At 47.4% G+C, this 18,492-nt stretch overlaps 3 protein-coding genes and 1 long non-coding RNA gene across 5 annotated transcripts; 1 reads left to right on the forward strand and 3 right to left on the reverse strand.

Moving 5' to 3' along the window:
* Window positions 1-12: 12 nt before the first annotated feature.
* On the reverse strand, window positions 13-1,094 carry LOC139219470 (uncharacterized). The gene is made up of 2 exons (XR_011585728.1): window positions 668-1,094; window positions 13-635 (listed from the first exon to the last, which is right to left on the reverse strand). It is a non-coding gene; the product is annotated as an uncharacterized lncRNA (long non-coding RNA).
* A 655-nt stretch (window positions 1,095-1,749) lies between these two features.
* On the reverse strand, window positions 1,750-4,398 carry cox11 (cytochrome c oxidase assembly homolog 11 (yeast)). Of its 2 annotated transcripts, XM_070851326.1 has the most exons (6): window positions 4,330-4,398; window positions 2,995-3,360; window positions 2,757-2,912; window positions 2,079-2,204; window positions 1,809-2,000; window positions 1,750-1,775 (listed from the first exon to the last, which is right to left on the reverse strand). In XM_070851326.1, exons 2-5 carry the CDS (start codon window positions 3,304-3,306, stop codon window positions 1,812-1,814), a joined length of 783 nt encoding a protein of 260 aa, XP_070707427.1. In that variant the 5' UTR covers window positions 3,307-3,360; window positions 4,330-4,398; the 3' UTR covers window positions 1,750-1,775; window positions 1,809-1,811. The 2 variants fall into 2 exon arrangements, with proteins under 2 accessions (XP_070707427.1, XP_070707426.1); XM_070851325.1 differs by having other exon boundaries at window positions 1,750-2,000.
* A 926-nt stretch (window positions 4,399-5,324) lies between these two features.
* LOC139219464 (chromobox protein homolog 2-like) lies at window positions 5,325-8,820 on the forward strand. The gene is made up of 5 exons (XM_070851322.1): window positions 5,325-5,390; window positions 5,483-5,526; window positions 6,639-6,704; window positions 7,084-7,153; window positions 7,417-8,820. Exons 1-5 carry the CDS (start codon window positions 5,325-5,327, stop codon window positions 8,818-8,820), a joined length of 1,650 nt encoding a protein of 549 aa, XP_070707423.1.
* A 6,797-nt stretch (window positions 8,821-15,617) lies between these two features.
* nog3 (noggin 3) lies at window positions 15,618-16,300 on the reverse strand. The gene has a single exon (XM_070852348.1). It carries the CDS (start codon window positions 16,298-16,300, stop codon window positions 15,632-15,634), a length of 669 nt encoding a protein of 222 aa, XP_070708449.1. The 3' UTR covers window positions 15,618-15,631.
* Between the last annotated feature and the right edge of the window lie 2,192 nt (window positions 16,301-18,492).

The following is an 18,492-nucleotide window of genomic DNA, read 5'->3' on the forward strand; positions in this document are numbered from 1 at the left end:
ACTAAAAACAACCCTGCAGGATAATTTATTGATTCATCTTCAGTGGCTCTGACATTATACACACATTTACTGATTTACATAAAGTCACAAACAAACGGTTTTAAGTCTCTGCGTCAGTAAAAAGTCTCTGAGGTTCTGACGTCACGGCGCCGCCTGGTTTCGTCTCATCAGCTGAAGCAGAAACGTAGAGAAACAAACCCACTGTTCTGTTTTTCCTCTGAGACATCGACCCCTTCGAGCCGGTGGAGAGAGAATGAGCCAAACGTGCTTCAAGACATTTCCAGGATCAATACGTTTCACCAGGACTTCTCAATCACTGCAGTTAGTCTTTTTAGTGTCTCAATGAATCAATAAATTAATCTGATTTTAAGAATTAATTTCTTGTGGAGCCTCTAAAGTCATAACAGTGATTTTTTTGTCCTGTGTGTGCAGGATGAATTAGAGAACATGAATATTGATTCTTCCTCTCATCCTCTGCTGCCGATCACCTGTGTGGGTCGACCGCAGGCGCCTTTAAACTCCCAACAGCATCTAAAGCAGTTAAAATGAGCTCCACCTCCACAGCTGCACTGAGACCTGCTGACATGTCGGTGCAACAACAACAACAACAACAACCAGCACTGTAGAACACACTGCTGTACACACACACACACACACACACACACACACACACACACAGGAGGCCGTAGTAAATGATCACGTGTGCATTAAAATTAAATCACCTTTCAGGACTTTAGAGGCTCCGAATGTTCTGTTGCAAGAAACAAAGACAGGCTGCAGAGTCGCTGTCCTCTGACCACTAAAAGGCTTCGAACAGACTCAGTGGTTGTTTTGGCAAATCTCATTAACACGTCCACCTCTGGTGAAGAGCAGCACACAGAACAGTGTCTCATGGTACAGACTGTTTCTACCCATGATCCTCTGTGTCCACATCCTGGTGTCTGAGTGACTGGTAGGTAGTAAAAGTGTTGGAACTGGTCCAGTAGATCACCTCAGCCAGCAGACACCAAACGGGCTGCAATGGCTGCAACGTGATCCTTTGGGACAACTGCACCTGATCACAGTAGGTCCACTAAAAGAGCTTGTTTGATCCACTGACAGGCTCAGAGTGTTATTCTAAGTGTGTGACAGCATCATGGAAAGGATCCCTACAGAGAGAGACCTGGAAGATCCTTTTGGTTTAACCACAAACAGCACACACACCAGACTACATTCACTAAAACAGGGATTTTAGAGAACAGGACACAGGAGCTGCTGCTCTGCTGCTGCCTCCATCAGTCAGTGTGTTTGTGTTGTTGTGTGACTTTGGTGTTTTAAAGACATTTTAGATGTAACACAAAATTTCCTCAAACACATATTAACACAAAGAAACTAACTGATGGAGGCAGCAGCCGACCAGCAGCTCCTGTGTCCTGTGAGCTAAAATCCCTGTTTTTGTGAATGTAGTCTGGTGTGTTTTAACAGAATAAAAAGATCTTGTGCACAGAAGATAAGCTGTGAAACAGACTGCCGGCTGAAGCTACTCGACCATTTCCAACACTTTTAGCACCTACCAGTCATTTAGACACCAGGATGAGGTTTAAAAGCTGAAAAACTCTACTGTTACTCACACTGAGTATTAAAATCTCTCGGCCTTTGACTTGTTTCCAGAAACACCTGAAGTATCTGTCTGTTAGTCTGTGACACTCGATGGTCGACCTTCTTCTTCTTAAGTGTTTTTCAGTGTCGGAGTCTTTTCAGGGATCCATCACATTCAGGATTAAAAGCTCTTTCTTCTGAGGTCCGAACCAGAGTCGGGTCCCGTGGACGGTTCAGTTGTAGCTGTACCCGGGCAAGGGCAGCTTCTGACCCTCCTTGGCCTCGAAGAAGGTGTAGGACAGGGTGATGGTGTCCACCAGGGCCATCCTGGGGTCCTCGTCGAACTCCGGGTCGATGTAGAAGAAGACGGGCATGTCGACCTCCTCGTGAGGGTTCAGGCGCTGCTCCTCGAAGCAGAAACACTGCGGAGAGACGACATGTTTGACAGCAGGAACATCACAGAGAGGAGGACCGAGGAGCACCTGCAGCTGCTAGACTACCTGGATCTTGTTGAAGTACTGTCCCGCCTCAAACGGCACCACGTTGTAGGTGGAGATGCCGGTGATGGGTTTATCTGTGGGGTTCTTCGCTCTGTAGAAAGCCAGCGCCGTCTCACCTGGAACCACCTACACAAGCAATAACATCAATCAATCAATTAGATGGGAGTAAACACAGAAGAAGAACACTGTGTCAGTTTATTTATTTTATTTATCAGACTGAACATGAGGTTTTCCTTTTTCTGACCTCTGACAGCAGGAGTCAAAGACTTTCATGAATGAAACTTGTTCTCAAACAGACCAAAGTCAGTGATTAACATCCGTCATATCCCTCAAACACACCAGACTCCATTCACAAAAACAGTGATTTTATACTGCAAACACAGGAGCTGCTGCTCTGCTGCTCCCTCAATCAGTTAGTGTGTTTGTGTTATTGTGTGACTTTGGTGTTTTAAAGGTTGAATCAGATCCAACACATTATCTGTGAAACACACAGTAACACAAACACACTGACTGATGGAGGCAGCAGCTCCTGTGTCCTGTTCTCTAAAATCCCTGTTTTAGTGAATGTAGTCTGGTGTGTGTGCTGTTTGTGGTTAAACCAAAAGGATCTTCCAGGTCTCTGCAGGGTTGATTGTTTTAGATTGTTGAAGGTTTCCTTGTTGAGGAAACAGGTCTTACAAAGATCTCCGTCTGCTGCGGTCTGAAGTTCCACTGCATGCTGGCGTGTCGATCAGCGTTGAAGGTGACCTTCAGGATTCGTTCCTTCACCGGCGTCATCGTCGCCACCAGCTCTGTGTCGTGGCCGCTCACCGCCACACCGCCGAGCCCCGACGCCTGACGGACAAACACAAACCAACAGCGGTCACACCTGCAGCCTGGAGGCGGGAACCACCAGGAGGCCGGGACAGGAAGTCACCTGACAGTAGAGCCTGTAGAGCGGCACTGCGGCGTACGACAGGCCGATCATCCCCACCCCCGCGGCGGCGATGTACGTCAGGACCGTCTTGTTCCTGGTTTTCCACTCGTCCTCCTGGCTCTTGAACTTCCTGTTCCGGGTCTTGGCGCCTCTGCTCTGAGTGTGGAAGCGGACGGGGAGCCTCCGGCGCAGGAAGAGTTCAGGCTGAGAGTGCAGCGTCCTCGCAGCGTCGCACCGAAGCGTCCGGACACATCGTGTTAACAGCAGCTGGGGGCCGCAGAGGGGCCGACGCAGCAGGAGGGGCAGCAGCATGACCGGTACTGGAGTCGGTCCTCACCTGGAGCGGGGTGGGCGGGGGGAACTCACCTGAGGGGGAGGACAGACATTCCATCTTCATTCCATCACAACACAAAAGACAGATGAACTTTATTGATCCCAGACTGGGAAAGTGTAAATATAAAGTGTGAGGGATTCTCTTCAATAAAACACCTCAGTCACCATCACAACGTTATAATGGAGGAACAGGAACAGCAGTTACTCACATTTGACAATCTGGAACCATCAGATGTTCAAATGACTAATGATCGATTATCCATGTTGCTGCTGATTCATTTTCTGTTGATCAACTAATCAGTTCACTGTCTGGATGTAAACACATTCTGTAAAGTGAGGGCACCAAACCAAACTGCCTTTTAAAAAAGTCACACTTTAAGGTCCCCTTGCTCACTAACACATGTGACGGGCCGGTTATTAAAGGATTAAAAACTTTTCCAAACTTGGCACAAGTGGCTCCTCAGCTCTCTGAGCAGCAGCTGATCTGGAAACTGATCTGGAAACATGTCAGTCAGCCAGGGGGCGGCAGTGGGTCCCAGCTGGGATGTAGCCTTTAAATTAGGATATTTTCATGATATTTTGTGCTCTTGGTGATCATATTAGTGCCGAATTCCCCAGAAAATACTGTGGATTCTCAAAATGTCTCCAGTCATATTACAGTCTTTATCTCCGGCTACTAAAACACAGACAGTCTTACTTTTTACAGTTTTTTAGTCGAGGATTAAGTTGTTTCACTAATTTAACCATGAAATGAAGCTCTGAGCGGCTATTGGGGCAAATTGACGTTACAAGTTAACTTCCCTTAGTCGATATTGACTGAAGAAGAGGTTAAATTTAACACATGGAGCAAACAGAGCTCCTAAAGACGCTGCTGACCTCCATCAGGAGTCACCGGTGGCTCCTCTGCCTGCTAGCTTAGCATGCTAACCTGCTAACAGAGCCTCTGACGTCGTTGTGAAACTGTTAAATTCCGTAAATTAATAATCTTTAAAGATCTGATACCTGCGACGAGGAGCTCCGGTGTCTTTCACAGGTGGACAGCGACACATTACCAAACATGTTGGGCGGAAACATACATAACGCGTGTGCAACACGGAATTAGCTCCCCTGTAGACAGAGGCCTAAAGGTTCCGCACACATTCGTTCCTACATTACTAACAGGGGACCGTCAGTGTTCACAGTCCTTCCAGCTCAGAAATATACAGGCACAAATATGTAGGAAATAATGTGTGTATTTCTAATAAGGCACCTAACCTATAACAAACAAACTAATCGATCTAGGCAGCAGTAGACCTGTGTCTCTTCACCAGATTCCATTGACAAAAGCAATGATTTTACACTATACTTGCTGGTCTACCGCTGCCCTGACCAGTGAGTTAGTTTGTGTTGTTGTGTGGCTTTGGTGAGTAAAAGGGTTCATTTGGATTCAGCACATTATTTGTGTAACACAAACTAACTAAAGGATCGAGGCAGCAGTAGTTCAGCAACTCCTTTGTTCTGCCAGGTAAAATTACTGTTTTTGTCAATGGAGTCTGGTGGCTTTGAAGAGAGCGACATAACGACTGTTTCTGGTTAAACAAAAAGGGATCTTACACTGGAAATAACAAGCTGAACACTTTTAGTGGACGTTTGATCAGTTTGTTTTAACCGACTACTCATTTACACAACGAGGGGCCAGATTTAAAATACTGGAGTTTTCCTTAAGGACTCTCAACACCTGCAGGTTAATGATGAAATAATGAAGTTAATGATCATCATGATGTGTTTTATAAATATTTATTGATATGCTGTGGTAATAAGTGTTATATAAATATTTATTGATATGCTGTGGTAATAAGTGTTATATAAATATTTATTGATATGCTGTGGTAATAAGTGTTATATAAATATTTATTGATATGCTGTGGCTGTAGTGTATTAGTGATGGAGAGGGCCCTACGGTGGCCGTGTGGGGTCAGAAACGCGCTCGGGGCTCGTTCCGAGGGGCTGCCGTAGTAATGGAGGGGGTCACAGTCGGCCAGGTATTTGACGCGGAATGCATCCTCAGCAAACGGCCGAGAAAGGTAAGCAGCCGCCGCTCACGGCTCCGGGGGGGCTCCGGTCCCGTCTCCGGCCTGCGGTGCTCATGTGTCCCCGGTGTTTGTGTCTCTTTCAGGGGAAGTTTGAGTATCTGGTGAAGTGGAGGGGGTGGTCGTCCAAGTGAGTAGCTAACCGTTAGCCTGCTGCGCTAGCCGCCGCGGCTAACACACACACACACACACACACACACACACGGAGAGGCTAACAGTGAATAATGGCACCAAACAATGCGCGGTGTTTCCTCTCCTGCTGGGGGTTTCCCCCCCCAGAGGAGGGACAGACAGCAGGTCTCTCCCTCCTCTCTCCGCTCGGTGCTCAGCAGCCATTTCTGCTCCCGTTCTCCGGCTTCAGGTCCCGTTTCCTCAGCCAGCAGCTGATGCTGATTAGAGACACAACAACACAACACACGCTGCATCCAGAGGAAACACCATCCAGGCTTTGTCATGGTCTCATCCTGCAGCCCCACAGGGAGCCTGCTCCCATTTCATCAGGATTAATAAGGAGTGTGGAGAAACATCCTTTAAGTCATATTAATGTGAAACTTATTTAGAGAAAGTTTCTCATCATTTTGGAAGTGATCCCTCCAGAGACTGAGCGACAGGATCCTCACTGTTCAAACAGCCGCTCTCTACAAAGCCACCAGACTCCATTCAGAAAAACACTGATTTTAGCTGACAGGACACAGGAGCTGCTGGTCTGCTGCTGCCTCCATCAGTCAGTGTGTTGGTGTTATTGTGTTACATAAATATTGTATTGGATCTGAACTGATCCTGTAAAACACTAAACTCATGCAGTAACACAAACAAACGAAGTGATTGAGGCAGCGGTAGATAAACGACTATCATGTAAAATCCCTGTTTTAGTGAATGTAGTCTGGTGTGTGTGCTGTTTGTGGTTAAACCAAAAGGATCTTCCAGGTCTCTCTCTGTAGGGATCCTTTCCATGATGCTGTCACACACTTAGAATAACACTCTGAGCCTGTCAGTGGATCAAACAAGCTCTTTTAGTGGACCTACTGTGATCAGGTGCAGTTGTCCCAAAGGATCACGTTGCAGCCATTGCAGCCCGTTTGGTGTCTGCTGGCTGAGGTGATCTACTGGACCAGTTCCAACACTTTTCCTACCTACCAGTCACTCACACACCAGGATGAGGACAGAGAGGATCATGGGTAGAAACACCAGACTTCCCCTTTAACCCTGATTAAATGCTCTTTTTTAAATACTCATTTTCAGGCACAACAGTTGGGAGCCAGAGGAAAATATTTTGGACCCGAGGCTGCTGGCAGCGTTTCACAAGAGGTCTGTGTGTTTTTTATGTTCATAGGACATGTTTACATAGATGGTAATCATCAAATGTTATTACTAGAACCACATTGTAATTACAAATCAGATTAAAAAAAATAAAAAAATGTTCTTCTAAAATCAACAATAAAAGACCCAAACAGATGTTTAGTCTTTATCAAGGTGTCGTCTTCAGGTGACTCGTTTTGTTATCCAGAAACGTTTGTGTTGGTTTCTTAGTTAACAGTCACAGCAGGTACAACAGTAGTGATGGTAAATGTAGTTTGTGGAAATGTTCCTGAGCTTTCAGCCACACGGCATGGCCTTCAGTGATGTCCCTTTAAGCCCTTTAAGAGGCTTTCAGGTGGAATGATTTTCATACGTGTGTGTGTTTCAGAGAGCAGGAGAGGGAGCTGCTGTTCCAGAAGAAGGGAAAGAGGCCGAGAGGACGGCCGCGGAAGATTCTGGTAACTTTTCATCCTCAAAGTCATTTTAACCTCCAAACTGTGACTTAGTGTGAACCACCTGGATTATTAGGGTCACTGCTGAAGTAGTTTTAGATGTTACAGCATCATGAGACTATTTAAACATGTTACATGAACCCTTTCTGATAGTTGTGACATATGAAGTCATTATTTTGGGATGTTGTTCCATATGAAGAGAGAATATCTGTTGTTTGATGATGTTTCTCTCTGTCGACCTTCACTCTTTGTGTTTTTCACCTTTTCAGCCGCCGGCTCCAGCTGCTGCTAAAGACAGCCGCTCTTCATCCTCCTCTTCCTCCGGCCTGTCATCGTCCGCCTCCTCCTCTTCCTCAGAGGATGAAGATCACTCAAAGAAGGCGAAGCCCGGCCCCCGCGTCCACCCCGTCCCCCAGAAGAGGCCTCAGATCGTCCCGGCTAAACCGGATCCTCCTCGTAAGAAGAAGCGCGGCAGGAAGCCGCTGCACCCCGACCTGAGGGCGCTACGCCAGGCCAAGACGAGGCCGCCGCCCTCTCCTCCTCCCCCTCCTCCTCCGCCCCCCCCTCCACGCCACCACCAGGTGCTCAGGCCGTCCCGGGAGGAGCCTCGGCCGGGGGTGAAGAAGCCCCTGCAGCCGGCCAGCTTCACCTACACCGGGCTGAGCCGGAGCTCCAGGGACGAGGCCGCCGCCGCCTCCCAGACCTCCGCCAGCTCCTTCTCCCAGACCGCCGCCGCCAAACCCGGATCCCTCGGCTGCCTGTGGACCAGTCGCTCCATGTCCCCGTCCTCCGGCTCCTCCTACAAAGCCGGTCCGTCCCCGCAGGGTAAGACCTCTCTGTCCGAGCTGAAGCGCTCCGTCTCAGAAACGGGCCGAGGCGACGGGTTCAAGGCGTCTCCTCTGAAACCCGGCGCCGGTTCGGGGTCGGCGGGTTTGCACAGCGGCTTCCCCCCGGGAGCCCAGCGCCCGCCGCTGAGCCAGAGGAGGCAGGACGGCGGCGCAGGTCAGACCGGGTTGGTTCAGCACAAGCAGCAGAACTCCAGCTTTTCCAAACCGTCGTCCTCGCCGACGCCTCGAGACCGAGCCAACCAGGCGCTCAGCCTGCGAGCGCTCAACCTGCAGAGCGTCAGCAAGCCGCCGGCCGGCAGCGGCCTCCAGGGCCACGGCGCCGGAGCTGCGGCGTCCAGGTCGAGCTTAAGGAGCGGCGGCGTGGGGAGCATCAAAGAGGGTCGGGCATCAGGCGGAGGGCAGCGGTCCGGCCCGGCGGCCGGCGGCGCGGAGCAGGGCCGGTTAAGAGACGACAGGGGGAAGGAGGCGCTGGCGGAGACCAAGAGGCTGACGGGAAGCGGCAGCGGCCGCGGGAACGGCGGCGGGAGGCACGAGGAGAGGAAACACGGGCTGAGCTCTCAGAGCCGCAGCCTGAACGAGCTCAGCACCGGCGACTCCGACGAGACCAGCAGCAGCGAATCGGAGCAGGACGCCGTGCTGTATCCCAACAACAGCCGGCCCAGCCTCGGCAACGACGCCACCGAGTCGGACACGGAAACGGACTGGCGGCCGGCGCGGAGCCTCCTGGAGCACGTGTTCGTCACCGACGTCACGGCCAACTTCATCACGGTGACGGTGAAGGAGTCGCCGACCAGCGTGGGCTTCTTTAACTCACGGAATCACTGAAGGACGCCGGCGACGAAGCCGAAGCGTCTCGCGACATTTTCCTCCAACAGCTCTCAGGGTTCCTACGCCGCCGGGAGGTTTGTGTTCGGACTTCAGTCATTCCCACGTCTTCACGCCGCACAACCAGCGAGGAACGTTCTGCCGCTGAGAGACCATGCAGCTCTCGGTGATGTTACAGAAAGACGGCGGAGGATCTTCGGTCGAGTGTTTGTGAACCACGTAGGAACCCTGAGGAACCCCGTTTACACCTGAAAGTAGAACGCAGCCTGTGGAGACGGAACAATGAAGGTCAACGGTGTTAAAGTGTTTAGATCTCTGCTGCTGCCGGATTTTAGTTTGTGGTGGTGCACTTAAGATTAATATTGGAAAACATCTTTCATCAGAAATAAGGTTCTCAGAACAGTGGAGAAGGCTTTTATTAGAGACATCTCTGACCTCCTCTGCCACTCTCTTAATATATACGTTTTTTGAATGGAATCTGGTTTGTGGTGGAGCATTTAGAGCTGAAAGGGAAAACAGTGACATCTGTTTTCCAGGAATAAAACCCCACTAAAGCCGCAGACCTCAATGAGGACGGTTGGCAATAAATTGTAAGTTTTTTGAATGGAGTTTGGTTCCATGTAGGTTTGTTTAAGGTTCATTCTTTCCCTCAATGCAGAACGTAGACAACTTCATTTTCAGTCAGATTCCTCTTACTGGCTTTGAAAACTATTTAGTGCTCAGAACCACTTGATTAATCATTAAAGTCAAATACAGGCATTTTTACCCATGATCCTCTCTGTCCACATCCTGGTGTGTGAGTGACTGGTAGGTAGTAAAAGTGTTGGAACTGGTCCAGTAGATCACCTCAGCCAGCAGACACCAAACGGGCTGCAATGGCTGCAACGTGATCCTTTGGGACAACTGCACCTGATCACAGTAGGTCCACTAAAAGAGCTTGTTTGATCCACTGACAGGCTCAGAGTGTTATTCTAAGTGTGTGACAGCATCATGGAAAGGATCCCTACAGAGAGAGACCTGGAAGATCCTTTTGGTTTAACCACAAACAGCACACACACCAGACTACATTCACTAAAACAGGGATTTTAGAGAACAGGACACAGGAGCTGCTGCTCTGCTGCTGCCTCCATCAGTCAGTGTGTGTGTGTGTTGTGTGTTACACTAATATTGTGTTGGACCTTAACCAGCCCTTTAAAACACCAAAGTCACACAGTGACACAAACTAACTGACTGGTGGAGGCAGCAGCAGAGCAGCAGCTCCTGTGTTCTTACAGGGTAAAATCCCTGTTTTGGTCAATGGAGTCTGGTGTGTTTGCAGAGAACGATGTCACGGCTGTATAGAATCTTACAGGTGTTTCTCTTTGCACCTACCAGTCATTTAGACACCAGAATATGTAGATGTCCAGGTTTAAAGAGCTCACCACCACTAGCTGTGTGTTATTAGCGGGTGTAGAAGTGGGGTCTAGGATCTACCGATGGATGTACGCCGCCACCTCTCCTGTGCCTCAGGTTCTTCCCAGAGACCGTCGAGCCCACTGCCACCGTTCAGCTGCTTGTGATCGTTAGTCTGAGTAGGACGTCCTGTATCCAAACTAAGTGTGTGGCTTCATCCGGGGCAGCGTGTTCAAGAAAATATCTAAAAAAACAAGAAAAAAAAGGCAGAAGATGAGGAAGTGAAGTGTGATCGGTAACTCTTCGTCCACACGTGACCCATGTGGGTTTTTGTAATCGTCTTTCAGTTCTCTTTGGACCAAAGCTGTTATGAATGTGAATTATTTTAAGAATTGTTTTTGAGTTTTGTTATTGACAGTATTTTCTTGCACTACGCACAGTAGAAACGTTCGCTGGTCTCCTCCTCCTCCTCATCATCATCATCATCATCATCATCATCTCGTCAGAGTCGCTCCGTCATCGCTGATATTCACCAGTTTTCTACCGTTTGAATACGCCGCCCTCATCGTGTCTTTCCAGCTCAAATATGTGTTAATTTATATTTGTAAATATGTTTTCTTCTCCATGTGATATCTGATCTCTATCTGGTGCTCGTGTTGGCTGACCAGCTTCACACCGTGTAGCCCGTGTGCCTCTCCGCCATTTTGAAGGTATTTGAAATAAAACATGAGAAGCTGAAGAACGAGAGCGTGTCCATGTGGGTTCATGTGGTCACCTGACCACCAGCAGGGGGCGCCGGGGGGCCGCCACCGCCCGTTCTGTCTGGAGTATGGAAGCTCATTAATGCAAAAAAAAAAAAGATCCTGGGCCTCATTTTAATGAGAAACGTCCTCAAAGTTACTATAATAAGAATATCGACAATAATATTAATAATAATAATAATAGTAAAGATTAAAGTAATTAAAGAATTATGATGCTACTACTAATATTTATATAAGTCATCATTTTGACTTAAGTTTCTTTTAATGACTAACAGGATCTTTTTTTTCATTAAGTTGATGGTAATGATCCTCCATATGTTTGTATATATAATAATAATAATAACTACATCCAATAATACATTTGAGATACTAAATTGTTTTTAGAAAGTTTCTTATATGATCATATTGGCGGTAACGGTCCTCCATATATTCACATAATATTAATAATAATGTTGAGAAAAACTCATTTCACTGACTGACAGGATCTTTTTTAATCATATTGGCAGTAATGATCCTCCATACATATCGTTGATGAACCGAATAACGGATCAATAAATCTATTGGCATCAGGACAGAAAGTAGAAATAAATGACTTATTTGCATGAAGGAAGTTGTCCAGTGGCTGTTTAAAGATCAATTAAATGGTGAATGGATCAATAAAACAACGTATTCACTGTCTCATTGACTGTTAATAAACTATTGATAAATCTGTCGCCATGACAACAGACAACAATTTAATCAAAGTGTCCAGTGAGTTAAAGTTTCCACCTTAATGACTGAAGGAGACGCTGACAGTTATTATCACTGATCATTATTATCACTGATCAATATTATCACTGATCAATATTATTACTGATCATTATTATCACTGATCAATATTATTACTGATCATTATTATCACTGATCAATATTATTACTGATCATTATTATCACTGATCATTATTATTACTGATCAATATCATCAGTAGGTCATCTCTCTGTGTGTTAACAGCAGCTTTAGTCTCAGTTTTGTTTTTTCAGAGGTGGAATTTTCCCAAAATAAGTTTTGAGTCAACAGGCAGCGACAGAGACGCCTCAGAGGACTGAACACACACACACACACACACACACACAGGTAGATACACACACACACACACACACACACAGGTAGACACATACACAGGTAGACACACACACACACACACACACACACACACAGGTAGACACACACACACACACACACAGGTAGACACACACACACACACACAGGTAGACACACACACACACAGGTAGACACACACACACACACAGGTAGACACACACACACAGGTAGATACACACACACACACACACACACACACACACACACACAGGTACACACACACACACACACACACACACACACACACACACACACACACACACAGAGTTTCTGGTGAGTTTTTACGTTCAGTCAAAGAAAACTCACCTTTGCAGGTCGTCACGGTGACAGAAGTCATTTAATGGAGGTCAGCTGCCCCCTGCTGGTCGGGGGGAGTCCTGCACCCAGAGAGAGAGACACACACACACACACACACACACACACACACACACACAGGTAAACACACACACACACACACACACACACACACACACACACACACACACACACACACAGGTAAACACACACACACACACACACACACACAGGTAAACACACACACACACACACACACACACAGGTAAACACACACACACACACACACACACACAGGTAAACACACACACACACTCACAGTGGAGTTGTTGTGATGACTGATGGGATATTTCTTTATTAAATTGGAGGTATTGATCCTCCACATGTTCATAATACTAATACTGATTCTAATAATGAACTCTGGTTGAGGATGAGAAGATGAAATAGAGATCAATGAAATCAGGATGAAGCCTGATCAGGTTTCCATTATTATTGATTAATGGGAGACAACAGACTAACACCTGGATCAACCATTACCTCCCATTAGGTTCCTCTGCAATGGAAACGTTGTTCACTCCTCCAGGAAATAGGACAACAAAGCTAACGCCATGCTAGCCACAAAGCTAACGCCATGCTAGCCACAAAGCTAACACCATGCTAGCCACAAAGCTAACACCATGCTAGCCACAAAGCTAATGCTATGCTAGCAGAACTCAACATGTCACAGCATGTTTAACAACAATAACCAGATTTTCCACAGCGACAGTTCTTCAGGATCTCAGACTGAAGCTCCAGATCACAGGATCACCTTGTGATCGGGGATCATTGATGTTTAAACAGTTCAGAGACGTGATCAGAGAGTGATCATGTGACCCAAAGCCTCAGTGAGGTCAGAGGGGATCAGTCTACTTCCTGCAGCTGGTGGTGTTCAGAGGAAGAAGGGGCAGCGTTACACTCACTGGTGGAAATACGTTAGCTTGGTTAGCTTAGCTTAGCTTAGCTTAGCTTAGCTTCACACTGTGAACAGAGGTTCTGACTTTGTGTTGCTTTGTTTCTGTGTAACGTTCAGGAGACACGTGGAAATACAAGTACAGTGTGTGTGTGTGTGTGTGTGTGTGTGTGTGTGGGTGGATGCTGGCGGCAGTCGGCCTGCCGGCGGGCGGCTGCTGTCTCCTCACACCAGAGTGAAACCTTTGAAACGTCTCGGTGTGACATCCGACTGCTCCCACTCATCGAACCTGACAAAACCTGTCAGCAGCCTGTTTTCTAGGCTCCATCCTCTAATGTGAGTGTGTGTGTGTGTGAGTGTGTGTGTGTGTGTGTGTGTGTGTGTGTGTGTGTGTGTGAGTGTGTTCTTTAAATCTCTTTTTGTAGGAAACAAGCAGTAAAGTCTTGCAGGATGTGAACAGTGAACAGTTCCAGTCGGCTGGTTTGGTCTCTAAAGGTCAAGTAGACAATAATAACAGAGAGTTTTTAAATCCCACCTGAAAACTTTATTCTTTGGATTCTAACTGTCTAACTAACTCTGGTCTGCTAGCATTAGCTACATAAACAGGAACTGAAATTAGCTGCAGCCTTTACCAATAGCTAGCATAATGCTATGCTATTAGCATCAACGTCTGCTCTCATGGTGAATCTTTATACACAAGCTAACAAACCACTGCAACACATTTAGATATTACAGGAAAATAAGTTAGCAGCTTCAGCTGTCCTGTGATCTGTCCTTTCTCTGATGTTAGCAACATTTAGCTGAAATTAGCCGCAGCCTTTGACTACAGTTAGCAGGAGGCTAAACTGTTAGCAACATTCAGCATCACTTGCTTTCATGGTGAATCTGCACACACAAGCTAACGAACCACGTCAGCACACAAGAAGTTAACAGTTAACTGTTTGACTGCAGACACGAGTCATAAGCTAACATTACTGTTAGCAGGAGGCTAAACTATTAGCATCATCCAACATGGCCGCTCATTAACTGCTCTCATATTCAGATATTAGAGGAGTGGAGCTGGCAGGTAATCCTGTGAGGATCACGTCCTCTGTGGGTCACTCTGCTCTGCTGTTAGCCGCCGTTAGCAGGAACCTGAAGGCAGCAGCTTCTCTGCTTCAGCGGCTCCTCGCTCAGATGGTCTGAGTCGCTCTGCAGTGAAACAAACTCCTCCTGCAGGACTTTCCAGGATCACATCTGCTGTTCTAGTGCTGAACCTGAGAACACGTTGGAAGTGTTTGTGTTTTACTTGAGCGTTTCCTCTCTGTGACTCTTTAAACATCTACTTCCACCATTTATAACCAAACTGTGTCACTTTGTGTCACTGGACTTCATATCAGCTCCGTCTCTTAGTGAACGAGTCACTTTGGGCTCATTGTGACGCCGTCTCTCACTATTTTCACCATTTTTACAAACCAATCAATCAATGTATTGATCAGCAGCTGAAGTTTAGTTCAAAATGAGCTCCAACAGTAAAAACCTGCGTTTTCCATCACTGATGATCATAATAATAATCTGCTGATAGAATAAATAAGGACACTTAGTACTTTAACTACAGTTCATAGTTTACTGTAACAGTATTTGTACTGTGGATCAGTACTTTTACTGTAACAGTATTTGTACTGTGGATCAGTACTTTTACTGTAACAGTATTTGTACTGTGGATCAGTACTTGTACTGTGGATCAGTACTTTTACTGTAACAGTATTTGTACTGTGGATCAGTACTTTTACTGTAACAGTATTTGTACTGTGGATCAGTACTTTTACTGTAACAGTATTTGTACTGTGGATCAGTACTTCATGATAATAAATAAACCAACAGTCTGAGTTCTCTTGTTCACACCAACTGTCCCTTTTTTATTTTACAGCATCTGAAGGTGAAAATACTGACCAACAACAACAATAATAATAATAATAATAATAATAATAATAATAATAATAATAATAATAATAGTTTTAGTGTTAATCATGAATCCATAAAGGTCCATAAATTAATTTTAATTAGAATAATTCAAGTTCAGTTTGAACGTGCTGATCCTCCTTTATAAATATGAACAGATATAATCCAGATACACACAGTAGATTAGATTAGATTAGATTAGATTAGATTAGATTAATAATACTGACCTTCCTTTTTACACAAAGTTCTGTCATAGAATAAAACATCAAATATACATTCTGAAACTGGACAGAAGTCTCTTCTCTTCACAAGGTTCCTCTCAGGGTTCTTCGGTCAGCAGGAGCACTTGCACTCTGATATCACGGGGTACTGAACAGGTATCCAGGCGCACCTCAGCCCCCCCTTCTTCTGCAGGCAGCGCCACCGCAGGATGGTAAAGTGAGTCGTCCTGGCCGGTTTGCACAGCATCCCCTCCGGGACCGAGCAGGACCTCTTGCTGTAGCAGCTCCCCGCCCTCACGTAGCGCGGCCAGAACCTGCCGCCCAGGTCGGTCCACGCGTGGACCACCGGGCACAGCGCGTACGACCACAGCCACAGCTGCAGCCGCCTGCGGAGCTTCCTGCTCGGCTTCTGCTTCTTGCCGTGCTGCACCTCGAACTCCATGGCCCGGATCTCTTTGGGCATCGCCCCGGGGAGCCGCAGCCGCAGCTCCGCCTCGCTCAGGTCGTCGCTCCCCGCGGGCTTCTCCTCCGGCGGCGCGGACGCGGACATGAAGTGCGGGTCGAAGTGGCTCCCCAGGGCGCTCCTCAGCTCCGTCTCGTTCAGGTCCTTCTCCTTAGGGTCCAGCACCGGGTCCGGGTCCTCCTTCAGCTCCACGATGGGCAGAGTGTCACTGGGGATGGGGCGGAGGAGGAAGTAGTGCTGGCACGTGGCCTCCTCCACCCTGAAGCCCAGACAGAGACCGAGCACAAACACAGCCAGCAGGTAGCAGGAGGTATCCATGTCCCCCCCCCCCTCCAGAGGGTCCGGGGCTTCAGAGGTGATCCTCGGCAGAGCAGCGGGTCCCTCCGCCCGTCAGTCCGGGTGAGCTCCAAACCTCCTCAGGGACACAGAGAGCCTCAGCCCCGGGCCCCCCCGGTCAGCAGGTCCCGCTCAGACGGCTCACCCCCCCGCAGGTCGCTGCTGTCGGTCCGCATGTTGCTGCTGCTGGTCCGGAATCAGCCGAACTGACAGACAGACAGCAAACAGCCCCAAATATCCAGCGGGGCGGAGATGGAGCCCGGAGCCTGTCCCGGGACGGAGACCGGCCCTCCGCCCCCCAGCCTCCGCCCCCCACCCCCACCTCCAGCCCCCCAACACACCCAGTTCACACACATGATGGTGATAATGGTGCTTTAGGGCAGTGACACCAGTTACAGTACCAGTGTTAGTAGAGAGAGAGAGAGAGAGAGAGAGAGAGAGAGTGTGTGTGTGTGTGTGTTACAGTGTGTATGTTCCAGTGTGTGTGTGTGTGTGTTACAGTGTGTGTGTGTGTTCCAGTGTGTGTGTGTGTGTGTTACAGTGTGTATGTTACAGTGTGTGTGTGTGTTACAGTGTGTGTGTGTGTGTTCCAGTGTGTGTGTGTGTGTGTTACAGTGTGTATGTTACAGTGTGTGTGTGTGTGTGTGTGTGTGTGTGTTGTAGTGTGTCACAGTGTCAGTGTGTTACAGTGTGTTGCAGTGTTACAGTGTGTCACAGTGTGTTACAGTGTGTTATAGTGTGTCATAGTGTGTCAGTATGTGTTACAGTGTGTGTCACAGTGTGTCACAGTGTGTTACAGTGTGTGTCAGTGTTACAGTGTGTCACAGTGTTACAGTGTGTTGCAGTGTGTGTTAGTGTGTTGCAGTGTGTTACAGTGTGTGTTACAGTGTGTCACAGTGTGTTACAGTGTGTTAGTGTGTTACAGTGTGTTACAGTGTGTCACAGTGTGTTACAGTGTGTTACAGTGTGTGTTACAGTGTGTCACAGTGTGTTACAGTGTGTTAGTGTGTTACAGTGTGTTACAGTGTGTCACAGTGTGTTGCAGTGTGTTAGTGTGTCATAGTGTGTTACAGTGTGTCACAGTGTGTTGCAGTGTGTTACAGTGTATGTTACAGTGTGTTACAGTGTGTTGTAGTGTGTGTCACAGTGTGTTGCAGTGTTACAGTGTGCATTACAGTGTCACAGTGTGTCACAGTGTGTTACTGTGTGTTATAGTGTGTCATAGTGTGTCAGTGTGTGTTACAGTGTGTCACAGTGTGTTACAGTGTGTGTCAGTGTTACAGTGTGTTACAGTGTGTCACAGTGTTACAGTGTGTTGCAGTGTGTGTTAGTGTGTTGCAGTGTGTTACAGTGTGTGTTACAGTGTGTCACAGTGTGTCACAGTGTGTTAGTGTGTTACAGTGTGTTAGTGTGTTACAGTGTGTCACAGTGTGTTGCAGTGTGTTAGTGTGTCATAGTGTGTTACAGTGTATGTTACAGTGTGTTGCAGTGTGTTACAGTGTATGTTACAGTGTGTTGCAGTGTGTTACAGTGTATGTTACAGTGTGTTGCAGTGTATGTTACAGTGTGTTACAGTGTGTGTTACAGTGTGTTGCAGTGTGTGTTACAGTGTGTTACAGTGTGTTACAGTGTATGTTACAGTGTGTTGCAGTGTATGTTACAGTGTGTTACAGTGTGTTACAGTGTATGTTACAGTGTGTTGCAGTGTATGTTACAGTGTGTTACAGTGTGTTACAGTGTGTTACAGTGTGTTGCAGTGTGTCACAGTGTTTCTCAGATACCCGGTGCGGTCGGATGAACTCGTGGTGTTCTGGTCTGCTGAAGCTGCTAAAGGTCTGTTCTTGTGTCTAATTAGAAAGAGTTGAGGAAAAAGTGTTTTTATGGTGATTCGTTAATTCCAGCAGCCAATAAAGGACGGCTGGAGGCAGATAAAGAGCCTGAGGCGGTCAGCGGTCGTCCAGTGAGGCGGCGGCGGGAAACCGTCGGGTATGTTTGCTCACGCTGTAAAGGCAGAGTTATGAGGCCGATAAAAACCAGCTCTTGTCTGAAACAGTAACGCAGAAGAAGCCGGCGGAGATAAAGAGCCGACTGTGCTGGTCTGGACCTCTGCGCCGGGACAAACGGGCCCTGGTTCCTGTCGGGTTAATGTGTCCTCGCGGAGCCGTAACGCCGCA

Source organism: Pempheris klunzingeri, chromosome 20 (assembly GCF_042242105.1).
Source record: "Pempheris klunzingeri isolate RE-2024b chromosome 20, fPemKlu1.hap1, whole genome shotgun sequence".
Classification (NCBI taxonomy): Eukaryota; Metazoa; Chordata; class Actinopteri; order Acropomatiformes; family Pempheridae; genus Pempheris; species Pempheris klunzingeri.